The sequence below is a fragment of the Penicillium oxalicum genome, chromosome I (assembly GCF_001723175.1).
Source record: "Penicillium oxalicum strain HP7-1 chromosome I, whole genome shotgun sequence".
NCBI lineage: Eukaryota > Fungi > Ascomycota > Eurotiomycetes > Eurotiales > Aspergillaceae > Penicillium > Penicillium oxalicum.
Genome location: NC_064650.1, coordinates 1,007,966 through 1,021,637, shown reverse-complemented (window position 1 = coordinate 1,021,637; position 13,672 = coordinate 1,007,966). Strand labels below are relative to the sequence as shown.

At 52.6% G+C, this 13,672-nt stretch overlaps 4 protein-coding genes across 4 annotated transcripts; 2 read left to right on the top strand and 2 right to left on the bottom strand.

Moving 5' to 3' along the window:
• Window positions 1-298: 298 nt before the first annotated feature.
• POX_a00344 (uncharacterized protein) lies at window positions 299-1,684 on the top strand (the record flags this gene model as incomplete). The annotated part of the gene is made up of 5 exons (XM_050109289.1): window positions 299-505; window positions 578-681; window positions 776-1,069; window positions 1,146-1,275; window positions 1,481-1,684. The coding sequence occupies 5 exons, from the start codon at window positions 299-301 to the stop codon at window positions 1,682-1,684; spliced, it is 939 nt and encodes a 312-aa protein (XP_049973057.1).
• Window positions 1,685-2,634: 950 nt separating this feature from the next.
• POX_a00343 (putative squalene monooxygenase) lies at window positions 2,635-4,166 on the top strand (the record flags this gene model as incomplete). The annotated part of the gene is made up of 2 exons (XM_050109288.1): window positions 2,635-3,793; window positions 3,898-4,166. The coding sequence occupies 2 exons, from the start codon at window positions 2,635-2,637 to the stop codon at window positions 4,164-4,166; spliced, it is 1,428 nt and encodes a 475-aa protein (XP_049973056.1).
• A 1,365-nt stretch (window positions 4,167-5,531) lies between these two features.
• Window positions 5,532-5,807, bottom strand: POX_a00342 (uncharacterized protein; the record flags this gene model as incomplete). Its single annotated transcript, XM_050109287.1, has 1 exon — window positions 5,532-5,807. One exon carries the CDS (start codon window positions 5,805-5,807, stop codon window positions 5,532-5,534), a length of 276 nt encoding a protein of 91 aa, XP_049973055.1.
• Window positions 5,808-5,838: 31 nt separating this feature from the next.
• POX_a00341 (uncharacterized protein) lies at window positions 5,839-9,454 on the bottom strand (the record flags this gene model as incomplete). The annotated part of the gene is made up of 3 exons (XM_050109286.1): window positions 5,839-8,576; window positions 8,675-8,746; window positions 8,932-9,454. 3 exons carry the CDS (start codon window positions 9,452-9,454, stop codon window positions 5,839-5,841), a joined length of 3,333 nt encoding a protein of 1,110 aa, XP_049973054.1.
• Between the last annotated feature and the right edge of the window lie 4,218 nt (window positions 9,455-13,672).

The window sequence follows — 13,672 nt, the reverse complement described above, 5'->3', positions numbered from 1 at the left end:
AGATCTGATATCACCTCGATTCCAACTGAGTGCCTTTCCGTCTGATCAGTCATGCCCGGTTTCTTGCCAACTCTTCAGATTAAGGGTACAGTTGCCGAATTGGGGAATACTTACGCGGGCCTATCGGTCGCTTTGAAGGAGGAGAGTGTCGCCAGGAGACCCACCACTACGTTTCTTTACCCCGCCTTCCAATCAAGATACAGTTAATTGATATCGAGAACTATATACCTGGTTCAAACATTGTCTGTGGTCCGTCCAGGCAGTATCTTTTTTTTCTTTTCAAGTGGGTATTGCAATCATGGCCGACACATGGGTGATCGTAGGTGCCTCTCGAGGCATCGGCCTAGAATTTGTGCGACAAATCTTGCACAAAGGCTTTCACGTTATTGCTGGAGTCCGCAGCCCGGCTACGGCCACGCAGCTTTTGGAATTAAGATCTCAGTCGAGTTCAGCAGACCGCTGCATCATTGAACAGTGCGATGTAACCGACAATGAGAGTATTCAAGTAAGATTGATTCTCTCCAGCGCCCGTCATCCTAAGCAAACCAGAGTTCAAGGAGTTAACGTGCCCTCATAGAGCTTTGCTAGCAAGGTCAAAGCAGCTGCGCGAGGCGGTCTTCGAATCACCCACGTCGTTCTGAACGCAGGAATTCTCCATTATCCAAATCGTGCGACCGAGATGTGAGTCGGCTCCTCGTCTCTTTTGGTCAACTTGTTATTATCATTCGTCATTTTTGTTTTGATGAAATTCGTTCCTCTCTGATCTATGGTACAGCTCGTTCTCCGACTTTGCTCTTCATCTACATACCAACACCATCGGGCCGATCGTCTGTGCTCAGAAACTGGTGAATCTTGACCCGGATTGTCCCCCGGCAAAAGTGGTCTTTATATCCTCCGACTCGGGCTCGGCGACCCTCTTTCGAGATGACGAGGATGGGTTTGGAGCCTACAGCGCCAGTAAGGCCGCCCTCAACCAGATGCTGCGGCACATGGCCGCCGAACTGAGTCGGAGGGGAGGTCAATGGAGTCGTACCTGTATTTTGGCAATTCATCCCGGTGAAGTCGAAACGTGAGTGCTTCCATTTTACGAAAGTCTTCGAGGAGTGTGGAATATGCGTGAACATGCGTTGATGATGGGACATCAGAGACATGGCGAATATCGACCTTGGCTGGGAGGTGCATGGGTCTATCCAGGCCGATGAAAGTGTTCGGTGCATGCTCAAGGTGATTGAAGAGAAGGATGAGACGGGCAGCTTTTGGTGTTGGGATGGCAGGGTAAGCTCTCTTTGGTTCTTTTTTTGTCCAGATCGTGAAGTATCCTGAGCTAATCTTCTTTGCTCTTTTACTTTTTTCTAAAGCGACACCCATGGTGATGCCGGTTGTGAAGACTGGGAGCAATCAGGTTGTCCACACATCAGGTAGGTACATATAGACACACCATGCGTCGACCAAACTGAAGTGGTATTGAATGTACCTCCAGGGAATTGGAATGTCCTGGTCAGAGAGTATTCTGGATGCGTTCGACGGGAGGCTTCAGCATCTTTTACGAGATCAAGGGCTACCTAGCAGATTCCAGGGGCAGTCCAGGGCGTCGTCTTCCAAGCATATCTCTGCATTCCATTTTTATCCACAGGTCTTATACTCCTCCGTGACCGCCAATTTTATCGAGGAGCTCAGCATGTGAAGTATAAAGAAATATACATAGTAGTAGGTCCTCATCGGTACATGACCTGACATCCATTAGGTTCCAGCAGGCGCAAATATTGGGATTCAACGGATGATGATTGCAACTAGTGGGGGTCGAAGCTGGTCAGAATGAAAACTACCCGTGCAGTTTATATCCTCGCACCTTCCAATGCGGTATCGAGTTCAACGAGGATTTTCCGGAGTCTTCTCCGGGTCAAATCACTGCGATAAGGGGATTAAGATCAACTTTGGTGAGAATCTAGTAGTCCATAGTCTATATTGATCGATTTGATGTAGTGGTAAAATATTCACAGGCTTGAAGCGAAGTACTCGTCTATGTAGTTAGACTTTTAATAATCTATACTCCAGGTACATTCCCAGGGATACAAGGTGCTCGAGACTAAGAGATCACACAGCCAAAGAAAAAAGTACCAATCAAGAGCCATGCCAGGGTCAATTCACCCATTCCAGACTTCGTATCGAATCAGGCTGATCGGATCTGATCTGATCTGATCGGCTGAAAGGTCAAAGAGAGAAACGACGGTTGGCTCTGCAGTGCGGAGTTTGCTCGGAAGTTGTGTTCCACTTTTTCACATGTCACGCCACCGCCCCTTTCCCACGATCGATCGATCAGCCCATCCCAACGTCCATTTCGTCCAGCTTGGGAGATCAGCCCATACGGAGGACTTGTTCACGTCTCAAGGGGCACTCGATTCTCATTGCATCAGGTCAGACACGGCCAGCGGCTCAACCTCTGTGCGATCTCCTGGTTTTCTGGGTCGCGCTAACTTTCATCGTGCAGCAAGTCTATTCTCCTTCTCCTCCGACTATACTCTCCATTATAACGAGGCTCCGACGATGCTTCGACGACTGTGAACGTCTGATTTTTTCTTTTCCGAGTCACGCCAAAACTCTCCTTCAACTGAACGTCATTCTACTTTCCTCACCATGACTTCCACATCGAACGGCCATGCGCCCAGATCCGAATTGTCCGTTCAACGCCGTACGGAACACCACGAGGCTGATGTCGTGATCGTAGGCGCAGGCATCCTGGGCTGCGCACTCGCCGTTGCGCTGGGACGGCAGGGTCGCAGTGTGTTTTTGCTGGAACAGTCCATGAAAGAGCCCGATCGCATCGTCGGCGAATTGCTACAACCGGGAGGAGTGAAAGCGTTGGAACAACTGGGCCTGCGGGATTGTCTCGAGGGAATCGATGCCATCGATGTCGACAGTTACTACGTCTCATACTTTGGCGAGCCCGTCAAATTGTACTATCCCAAGGAGACGCCCTCGTCACCGCGGCCGATAGGAAAGTCATTCCACCACGGTCGCTTTGTCAGGAAACTGCGTGAGGCCGCCCTGGCATGCCCGAATGTCAAGGTGGTCGAGACCAAGGCCACTGGTTTGGTGACTTCCTCTCAGGGACAGGTGCTGGGTGTCGAGTGTCTCACGGGGGACGCCAAGGACTGCTACTTTGGTCAGTTGAACGTCGTCGCGGACGGTTACGCTTCGAAATTCCGCAAGATCCACCACCCACACTCACCCCGAGCTCGATCCAAGTTCTGGGGTCTCGAGTTGATCGACGCCGACCTGCCCTCCCCCAACTCCGGCCACGTTCTCCTGAGCGATAAACCTCCTGTGCTCATCTACCAGATCGGTACCCACGAGACCCGAATTCTCATCGACATTCCCGAAAACCTTCCCTCCGCCTCGGTCAAGAACGGCGGTGTGAAGAGCCATCTTCGAAATGTCGTTCTACCCTCTCTGCCTGCAAGCGTGCGGCCATCCTTTGAGGCTGCACTCGATCAGGGTCACCTTCGTTCCATGCCCAACTCCTTCTTGCCCGCCTCTACGAACAAGACACCGGGGCTGTTGATTGTCGGCGATGCGCTCAACATGCGACACCCGTTGACGGGTGGTGGAATGACCGTGGCTCTGAACGATGTCTGCTGTATCCGCGAATTGTTGAGTCCTGAGGCTGTGCCCAACTTGGGTGACACATCATTGGTGCTCAAGCAATTATCTCGCTTCCACTGGATGCGCAAGAATTCCTCTTCTGTCATCAACATCCTTGCCCAGGCTCTGTATCAGCTCTTCGCTGCTAATGGTGAGTTCTATTTCCCTTCTTCCTCCAAATACACCACTTCCCGGATCATTCTCCCATTCTTCCTAAACGACTATTTCGGAACCGTTCATTGACTGGCTTTCTAGACTCCAACCTCCTTGCTCTCCAACGAGGCTGCTTCCGCTATTTCCAGCTCGGTCATGTCGACGGACCGGTGGGTCTCCTCGGAGGTCTCATCAAGCAGCCTTTTGTTCTGTTCCGCCACTTCTTCACCGTGGCATTCCTCTCCATCTGGGTGCTCTTCCGGGAAACGCCATTCACCAAGATGATCCTCTTTCCCGTACAGTCTCTCATGGTGTTCTGGACCGCCTGTGTGGTCATTTTCCCGTACATCTTCGCCGAGATTCGAACATGAACAAAGTTTCTTCGGCCTCCTCCCTCCTCATCGCCAAGTAGGTCGGGTCGTTCATTTTGTCGACAAAGCTACCGCGATGACCAATGTCGTTTTCCCTTCCACCTCCCACCAATTCTTACGGACTGAACATATTGCGTTCCTGACAACGTGCAGTAGTGCGAGTCTCATTGTATTAATCATGGTCCCTTTGTCGTTTTGATCCCTTTATTGTGCCGTTTTCCAAAGCTTGACCCCGTCGGATCTGCTCGCATATTTCGCCCATATAGCCTTTTCTTTTTCTTCTTTCCTTGTCTTTTTCCCCTACCTTTTTCCCCCAGGCTGTTGGGTCCTTTCCTCACGTCCTGAAGCGAATGATCAGCGGCGTGATCACATTGATAGATATTTTGGGTGACTGGAAAGAAGGATCACGGTCGAGTCTTGCTCGACCATCCTAATGTACGATACCAATAACATACTACTTAATTCCAACGAAAAACGAGCCCCTGATCGTGAATAATGCAAGACCCCTGCCTGCTGCGGAGCCAAAGTGAAGTAAAGTATTAGGCATCGGTAGGTCGGGCCGAGGTTAAAAAGTTGTACTGGATGGAATTCGCCAGTCCAAAAAGCGAGATAAGCGGGGCTGGAGGATTGCTACTTGACTGAGTAACTAACTCTCTGAGGTATGCAGACCAAGTAAGTATCCATCAGGTAAACAAACAACCTCCAACTCTAGAGGGTTACAGAACAAACCCTACACGGGTGGTACAATATTATACCAGGAATATTTGGTAGTAGGACTTGAAAGATGAGTTTTGATCCATGAATATCGCACCTAGGCCATACACAAGGAGCCATGGCCAGGGGAAAAAAGGAAACATTTCGCATTCGCTCAATGTAATTCAAAACCTCGTTATAGATGGCATAGCCCTGGTATCCATTCAATTCAGCTTCCCCTCTCCTTGCCAGATGCTAGGTTGAAGGGTCTTTCTTGGAATCATATGTAGACATGAAAAAAAAGCGGAAAAAACATGCGCACAATGAGTCGACCCGAAACCAAACGGGACTGACGTGCAGCCTAGGCCAGCCATGAAAAGTTGGATGTTGTGAGAAGAAAAAGAGGGAAAATAAGAAAAACCCCCACGAGGAGCGCGAAAAAAGCAAAAGAGAGGGAGAAAAAAAAATGACAACAGCAGCACCGGCAACTATGATGAATGATGAATAATGCTCTTGGTCCGATGACATGAAGCAATGCGGCGAAAAATGCATGAACCGACCCTATCCCCTGGACACCGGGTTAAAAGTGACACACATCGACACAGAAAGAAAGGCACAGGTGGGAATTACAAAACAGAAAAATTAAACGAACACAAGAGGTGCAGAAAAGATTCAAGATGGCCGTGGAATCTGGAGACAGTCGTTAATAAAGTCGAAGATTTGCTCGACAGTGTGGTGATTCGAGAAAAGTGAGACGTTGAGAGCTTTGATGGAAGCGAAAGAGCAATGGCGGCTTTCGTGTTGACGTTGGCCCTCTTTGCAAGTGCATGGCGTGTCAGGTTTTTTGTGTTTTTTGGGGGGAATTGTGAAAAAGAAAACCCTGTTTTCCTGCCCTTTCATATCTCGGGCGTTGAAAAGACTTGAAGAAAGACGCTTGCCTAGTAGCATATCGATGATGAGTGCGATCCGAAGCCTATGTTCAGCCACCCTTGCGCAAGGACACATCCTCGGGTAGTGGTTCTGGACCGCCGTGCGCGCCTCCTCGCGATTCAGCAGCGGACGACTTGCCACTCCTGCGATGCTTCTTCTTTCCCGTGGTTTGCCATCCGCTGTGATTGTTTTCGTTACTCCCATTGGCATGACCACCAGTCTTTCGAGGGCCATGGTCGGTGTTCCGATCCTTCCCATCGCTTGGGTGATGTGCAGAATGGAGCACAGCCTCTTGACGCCCCTTGGTCTTAGATTTCGGCCCGTGAGGAGTCGACGCATAGCCATTTGCATGGCCATGACCATGGCCCTGTCCGTGGCCATGGGAGACCCCGCTTGATTTATCGGTGGCTTCCACCCCGTTGGAACGTCCACGCTTTGGGTTCGACGTCTGCTGACGTCCTTCATGGTTGGTGGGTATTCCGGGGGATGATTTCTCGGCGGTCGAGTTCTTGACGGGCATCGCATCTTTGCCGGAGCCATGGGGTGCAGTCCCACTCTTCTGTCGCTCGGAAGGTGCCTTGGTCGTTGGCTGCGAGTGAGCAAGCTTTTCAGCATTGGACGAGTGCAGGTTTTGCAAACGACTGGCCAGGAGCTCAGGCTGCCCATTCGCGTTTTTCGAAGGCAGTTCAGCGAGGCCGGTGACACCAAGACTCTTGGGCGGTTGAAGCGGGCCTTGCGAATAACCCTGTTGCTGTTCGCTATCGCACGAGATCGGGTCTTGGAAGTCTTGCGACAACGAGTCGGAGAAGCTGGCGGGAGTGTTCATGTTGTGATCATCGGACGTGGACGTGTAATGGGTGACGGCGGCGTACGGGTCCACCAAATCCATCGCATATCGCTGCCGAGACTCGCTGGGCGGGACCGAACCGTCGACAATGAGGGGACCTCGATCAATTGGCGGTGCGGGTCGCGACGGCGAACGTTGTGGCCCAAACGCAGCAGAGCTCTGCGTCGGAGGTGACATCTGTTCCGGTCGAGAGTTGACTCCTTCCGACGAGAACGACCCAGACCTGTACTCCGGCTGCACGGGGAGGTAAGACGTGTAGCCATTCGGCAACGCGAAGCTGATCGGCGTGGTAGACAAGGGCGATAGCAGCGCATTTTGTTGATAAAGCTGCAGCTGTTGTGGGGTATAATAGTAACTAATCATGTCTTGAGCTCGGTTCTCGTCCCCTGTGTCGGGATGAGAGGCATTGCCGGGGAGGCTGTTGGACGGCATCATGTTCTCATCGCCGCTCCCCTCGCCGATCTCGGATGGCTCAGGGACCGGTTGCTGCCTTGACAAAAATGACGTGTCAAGAGGCTGTGGGATCGCATACAATGATGGAATCGTCGGAGAATGTTGAGGCCGGGCAGGCTGGGACTGTGCTCGCAAATTTGCCTTGGGTGATCCGTTGACCAGCGACGCCCGGCGAGGATCGCGGTGGAGATCCGGGTGACCGTTGGACGCCGAGGGGGACGAAGGATCGGCGGCGGTTCCTTGCGTGGCGGCAGCACTCACGGAGGCATACGTCGGGCTGGGATAGTGATTTTGCTGCCGGCTCGGCGACGGTGTCAGAGGAGGCTGACTCACGGTCCCGGACCGTGGCCGGGCAGTCTCATCACCGCCCATGTATTCCTGCTGCTGTGGCATGGGGAATTGGATAAACGGCTGGCGAAGAAACACCGGAGGGGGCCGTCCGGTGATGAGGGCCTGGTTGTGGAGCTGCATGCGCAGCTCTTGCTCCTGGGCCTGAAGAAGTTGGATTTGTTGGTACAGCTGGTCATGTAGCAAAAATTGGGCTTGTTGCTGAGCCTGGAAGGAGAGATCTGAAGTGCCTACTGAATTGGGTTGTCGGAAAGCAGATTTGTTCCCCGTGTTGGACGTGCGACGGCCACCGTTGCTGAATCCCGTCCGGGAGTATTGGTTATTCCCGTAACGCCCACCACCCCGGCCTCCACCGCGACCTCCTTTCGGAGCGTACGCGGCGGTGATGACGGGCCTCGGCTGGGGAGGCGGTCGTTCCCACGTCCGCTCCTCCTCTGGGGGAAACTCAAACTGGGCGCAGCATCCGGCCAGATCCCCATCCGATGCGTACTTGAAGGCTCTCCGGAGCTCCATGTGTAACCCTCGGAAAGAGGTATCGTCCGCGGTATTTCCCAGGTTCCTCGATGTGTTGAAAGGCTCCTCGACGCACAGTCGATTATTCACTGATAGATGCCAGCCCTTGGCCTCCTTGGACACCAGTTTACCCTCGCGCACCGAAATGACGTTCTCCTCGTAATTGATTTCGTGTCCATAATAGCGAAAGAACCCAAAAAACAGCTCACCCACTGTTTCTTTGTTCTTGAGGCCGAATTGACGTAGTGTTGTCAGATCGTCGTCAAAAGAGTATACCAACCCGTCCGGGGTCGCCCTCTTTTCATGTGGGCGAGCTTGAAGACTGGGTAAGACCGGCGGATTCCGTGTCTGTAAGAAATTGATGATGAGACAGATCCAGGTGTAGGAACTCAAGGTGCCACCTAGCGCAGCATCGTTGAGAATCCTGCGCTTTGTCCAATGCTTGACCGACATCGCTAACGGCCGAACTCGGTCGTCGACATCCACATATGTTCGGATCATCCGCGTATTCTCCAGAGCGAGGGTATTGTTGACGTTCATGTCACAGGCCAGTTTAAGTTCGGGATCCCAAATTTTAACGATGGGGACTTTGGCATGGGACACGCAAACCACCCGTTCCATACCGTCTGAGCATTTTCAAAAAAAGACCAAAAGTCAGCCACCGTTCACAGAAATGCTCGCGTCGACTGTACGCGCACGCCAAGGGGACCGTGATCATCCTTACGCTTCGCCAGTACTTCTGCCAGCAGACACACATGCTCCAAGTCCTTGTAATCCGTCGTGATACAAATATCCACTGCCACTAGAGTTAGTCCACAGAACATCGTTTTTTTCAAGGCCATTTTTAGGAAGTTTGGGGGGGGGAGGAGAGGGGGGGCGGTGCCTCTCTCTTCCTCTCTCTCTCTCTCTTTCTGGATTCCTCCCCCCGAGGCCGTCACACGGCCCAGATTTCTTTCTGCGATGCTTCCTCCGGGAACGTACCATCCGAATCACTCGAACAAAGCTTATTCCCCGACGAACCAAAGACATTTGCCTTGATCTCATGTCCTGGCCACTGATCATTAAATAATTTTTCCACCTTTGCGACGAGCTGCCGGCGTCGGTCGTCGCTCTCGGCGGACGGTAACAAGCGATCATAAAGGTCCATGATATCGGCGGTCAACCGGCGTTCCTCGTCGGGTTCCAGATGCTCCTTGAGACCCTCCTTTTCTTCGGGCAATAGATCCGCCCCGAGGCTATAGGGTATTCGTCTTCGAAAGTAAGCCATGGCGGTTTCATATTTACAACCCCCCAGGGGCTTTCGCGCCGAGGGAGGTAGATGGGTCGATTCCGAGTAGGTGGACCGAGGAGATGTGCTGCCACGGACGGGGGACGGCGACCGTGAGGTCAAGGAGAGTTTGCGCGCATGTTGGTAAGGAGTTGAGGGGAGGGAATTGGACTGTTGAGAGGTCAATTGGGGTCGAGGAGGGACCTCGGACGGGTCATTCTGCGGCATCCAGGGCATGGTGCGAGGGATCTGTTTTGACGCTATCGGGGAGAGGTCACCCAGGTGGCGGGAACCGTGCGCATGCCCATCGATTTGTGAGATCATGTAGCAATCTCTCCGTGTGAAGCCCGTACTCGGGTATGATCCGACGTGACGATATGGGCGGAGGGAAACTCGATTTTCCCACACGACCGACGACTTCAAACAGCCCCTCCGGGTTCCACTTCCAACCGTAGAAACGTCGAACCGAAAATCTCAACCGCACACCAGGAGACCAGGACGGAAAAAAAAAAGAAGAAACAAGTAAACTTGACACGATTTATCACACAGAGCCAAGTGACGATTTCAAAATTGAGGTGAGTAGGTTGTGAGAGGGAGGGACGGGGAGGAGAAAGGAAGGCTTTTCGTGATCTGTGTTAGAAGGTGGAGTGGGAGATGACCGGACGGCGAATGTGGAGGAGGATGAAAGGCAAAGGCGACGGGAGGGCAAAAATTGGATCCGCCCAACAGAGATCACCAGCACAAGATAGAGAGTCGAATTTGTCCGACACCGCAAATAGAGCAACCCGATAGAGAGGAGTGCTCGACAAGTGATGCAATAGTCCAACAAATGCTCGACGGGGAGGTTATGAGGAATCGGATATGCGGACACGACTGGCGCAGACGATGTTGCGGGCGGCGAGGAGTAGTGTACCGACGTGGGAATGGGCAGCACGGGCCGATCCAGTCCGTTGTTGTCTCGATGCTCAGTTCTTGCTCTTGTCTGTACTTGAGGTAGTGGGAGAAGTGGGAATGGTGAGAGGAGGAGGAGCAGTGGCAGTCGCACTCCTCCAAGGAGGGTTCGGGGAGTGGGAACAATGGAGGGCAGTTGGAGAACCGACCGGCGTTTCGAGTTGAGAGGGTGATGAGAAAGGAGCAGGAGGACCCGCGACTCCGGGTGTGGGAAGGAAAGGGCAGACGGCAGCGAGAAAGAGGATGAGGTTGGGAAGGGTCTGCGAGGTGAAGGTGGTTTCGAGGATTCGAGGAGGGAAGCACCTCGAGAGGATCGGGGATCGTTTCGAGGGTGTGGATTCGGGGGAGGGTCTCTCGGCCTTTCTGGGGGAGTTTGAATGGCTCGAGCTTGAGCACACCGGTCGTGGTGATGGTGATGGTCGTTGGAAAATTGGGTAGTCGCGAAGGGTGTGTTGCTGTGAGGGTCGCCCCGTCGACCACGCCGGACAATGTGAGCAATTGGGGGGGGGGGGATGGAAGGTCAAGTCTGATTCCTGTCCTTGCGCATCAAATGAGGTGGTGGACTCGGAGAGGAGTCACGGCGGAGCACTGCAATTCGTGTCTCGATCGTTCAAAGATCTGGGCATCACACTTCAAAGGTGATGACCAACACAAAGAGCATGGCCCGCCTCCCCTCCAACATCATTCAGATGAGCAGGTTCAGACCAGATGGGATTGCACTCAGGTGCAATTCATCTTAACGCCTGGTCTTGTCTAATCACAACACTACTGACCAACAGACTCGGGGGCCATCTAGTTCCTCTGCAGTTCCACCTCTCTAGATTCCCAATGGTGTCCGCTCCATCGATGAATGAACCCAGTTTCTAATCCAGTGGACGAGTGGCCCAAAGAAACCGGGGTCAACCTGCTGCGCGTGCCTCCCCCATGCAATGATCCTGAAGATGTGCTCCTGTATTGATTCGAGGAGTCGATCTAGTAGTGTACAACTGTGCATGCATCCTCAGTACCTCCGTACGACTGTGTACAGGCTTGGAACTCAAGGACAGCACCTTCAGCTGGGTCTGGATCTTGCTGGAATTGCAAAAGGAAGTCCATTGTCGTATCCATTCTTTCAGCTGGTTGGCTTTCCTCGTCGCCATTGACAGGCAAGCACACGGCCAGAGGGTCTTCACGATCGACAGGGCAGAGAGGACCAGTCGCCTTAGATCAACATGCACAGCTTCGGCACTGTCCCCGCGACACATCCTAGTGCCCTTTCCACAAACCTGACCCGCTTCATGTCTCTCATCTCTTCCGCATCAAATCAATATCTCGTGGCTTTGTGTTCCTTCTCTGATGGCCCCTCCAGTGGGTGGGAGAAGAACCCCCCCCCCATTGGGTTGATCCCGTCTTTCATGTATCCGACCACCCTGAATCACGATTCTCGCGGTCTGCAGTCTGCACTACTGCCCTTAAAACGGAGGACTCCTGATTCCCCACTTTGTCTACGGTTCCCGGGTCCTGTTCTTTGTTTTTCGTGCACCCGATCTCCTTGATGGAGGTAGTTTCGTTGCACCAAGCGCTTGCCTTATCTTTCAGACCTGCCCTCGTGCCGCGGATATGTCGCCTGAACGGTCAAAGACGCACCCGTGGCCCCTTTTCCATAGATCGGAATTGGACAAGAAGGGTAATGATCTTGCCAACGATGAACATCACAGAATCAGCAGCTGCAGGTACCATATCTGGAACGGAGAGGGGCCAAATTCCCCTGAGTAGGGGCGCTCCTTTTCATCTTTGGGTAATCGTTCCCATGACTCGACCACTCCAAATAGTCTCTTTGACGCCTGCACCCGGCTAGTAGCGAGTCCATCCTGAACGGTCAGGGTGAGCCTGTTCTTTTCAAGCTCTAGAAACTCCTCAAGCATAGAAGGGAATTGAATCGACAGTGACCAGAGTGATTGACAGTTCTCTCATTCGACGTATCACATTTTCCCCGGCTTTGAATCTCTTACACCGTCGTCATCCTGCACCTCCCCGCGATCCTGCACCCTTTGCACGTGCTGGGCGTCGGGCGCGATAACCTAATCGTTGGAAACGGGCATTCTTGGACTCTGAGTCGTGAAGAGTTGAGCAGAGAACTCTGCAGTCGAATATACACATCCACCCCTAGATAGCGATAGTGTGCTGTCTGAGGTATCCCTCCAGTCAATACGCTCACTCTATCATATCACCCTCGGATCGTATCAACCATATAGTTTCGGTCTTCCAATGCGTGGCCTTGAAATTCCCTCGAGGGAAATACCATCTCCGTTAGAACCCGAGTTCGATCGGGACGTCAGTGAAACCTCATATTTCCAGGACTAACTTGGGCTCATCCTGCTCATCCCATGTCCCCCTTTGTCCGACCTGATGCCCCGGTTTCCCTAAGCATTACCAAATCCAAGTTTGGAATCCACTGCCAAGTAGTAGCCCCGCTACCTGCTCGCTGTCACATCACCCAATTGAAGTGTTTCTCCCTCTCCCTGAAGACCGTCGGAAGCCGATATGCACAGTCGAGGGGAACTTTGATTTTTTTTTCCTTTCCCCTTTTTTTTCTCGTTCTTTCTCTACCCTTCACACTTTACAGCTGTGATTCATTGTCACCTCGTCGGGGTGGAGGGGCAGTCATCCTTGGACCCTTGGCTGTCTGGCGATGAAGCAAAATGGTAACCAGCTTGATTGATAGGGGGGCTCTTTTAGCAGACTCTTCTTCCGCCAACGAGAAGGCTTGGAGCAGAACTTGAATGAGCAGCATGGGTCAGTGCGAGGGACTACCCGTTGCAGCTATTCGGTTTCAGATGATCTAGTCGCATGCCGGCCGGCGGCTGGGATCACACTGGGAATCCCTGGTCAGGTAAAACTATGGGACAACTTGGTGATACACACCGGAGGATTTCAACGAGTGATCAAGACCGGAGGGTAATCCATCGAGACAGAGAGACACGGAACAAACGACCCTTGTAATGACGATTGTGATGGGGGAATACTTCCCACCAAGCAGTAACCTATGTATCGTTCTCCCACGAAGAACAGGCGGGGGGGATCCGCAAAGTCGGGAGTCTTGCGATCGGCCATGCATCTCGAACTCGAGTGCCACCCCTCGCAAGACTGTAACAGTGAGATGTAACAATGATGGACGGCAGATCACCACGTTTAAATCCTGCCATGACCTGACCTGGTGTTCTCCGCTTGATAGAAGGCCTATTCTGACGGATCAACACACGAAACAGGCTGGGAGAAGGCCGGTCCATGTCCGAGTCAGGAGCGACCCGACTGAGTGCGTGGTAGCCATCTAGCCTGCGTCTCTTTTCATGTCCCCGACCTCCAGTGTTTGGAGGTGATGGGGTCTGGCCTCTGAAAAAGTACTACAGTAACCCATGTACGCCTGTTTGAATTGGCTCGGGAGCCATGGAAAAAACAGGCTTGTCCCAATGAAAGTCTGCCGGGCATAGTCTGGGGATTAGGTTTCAACCCACTTTACGCTTG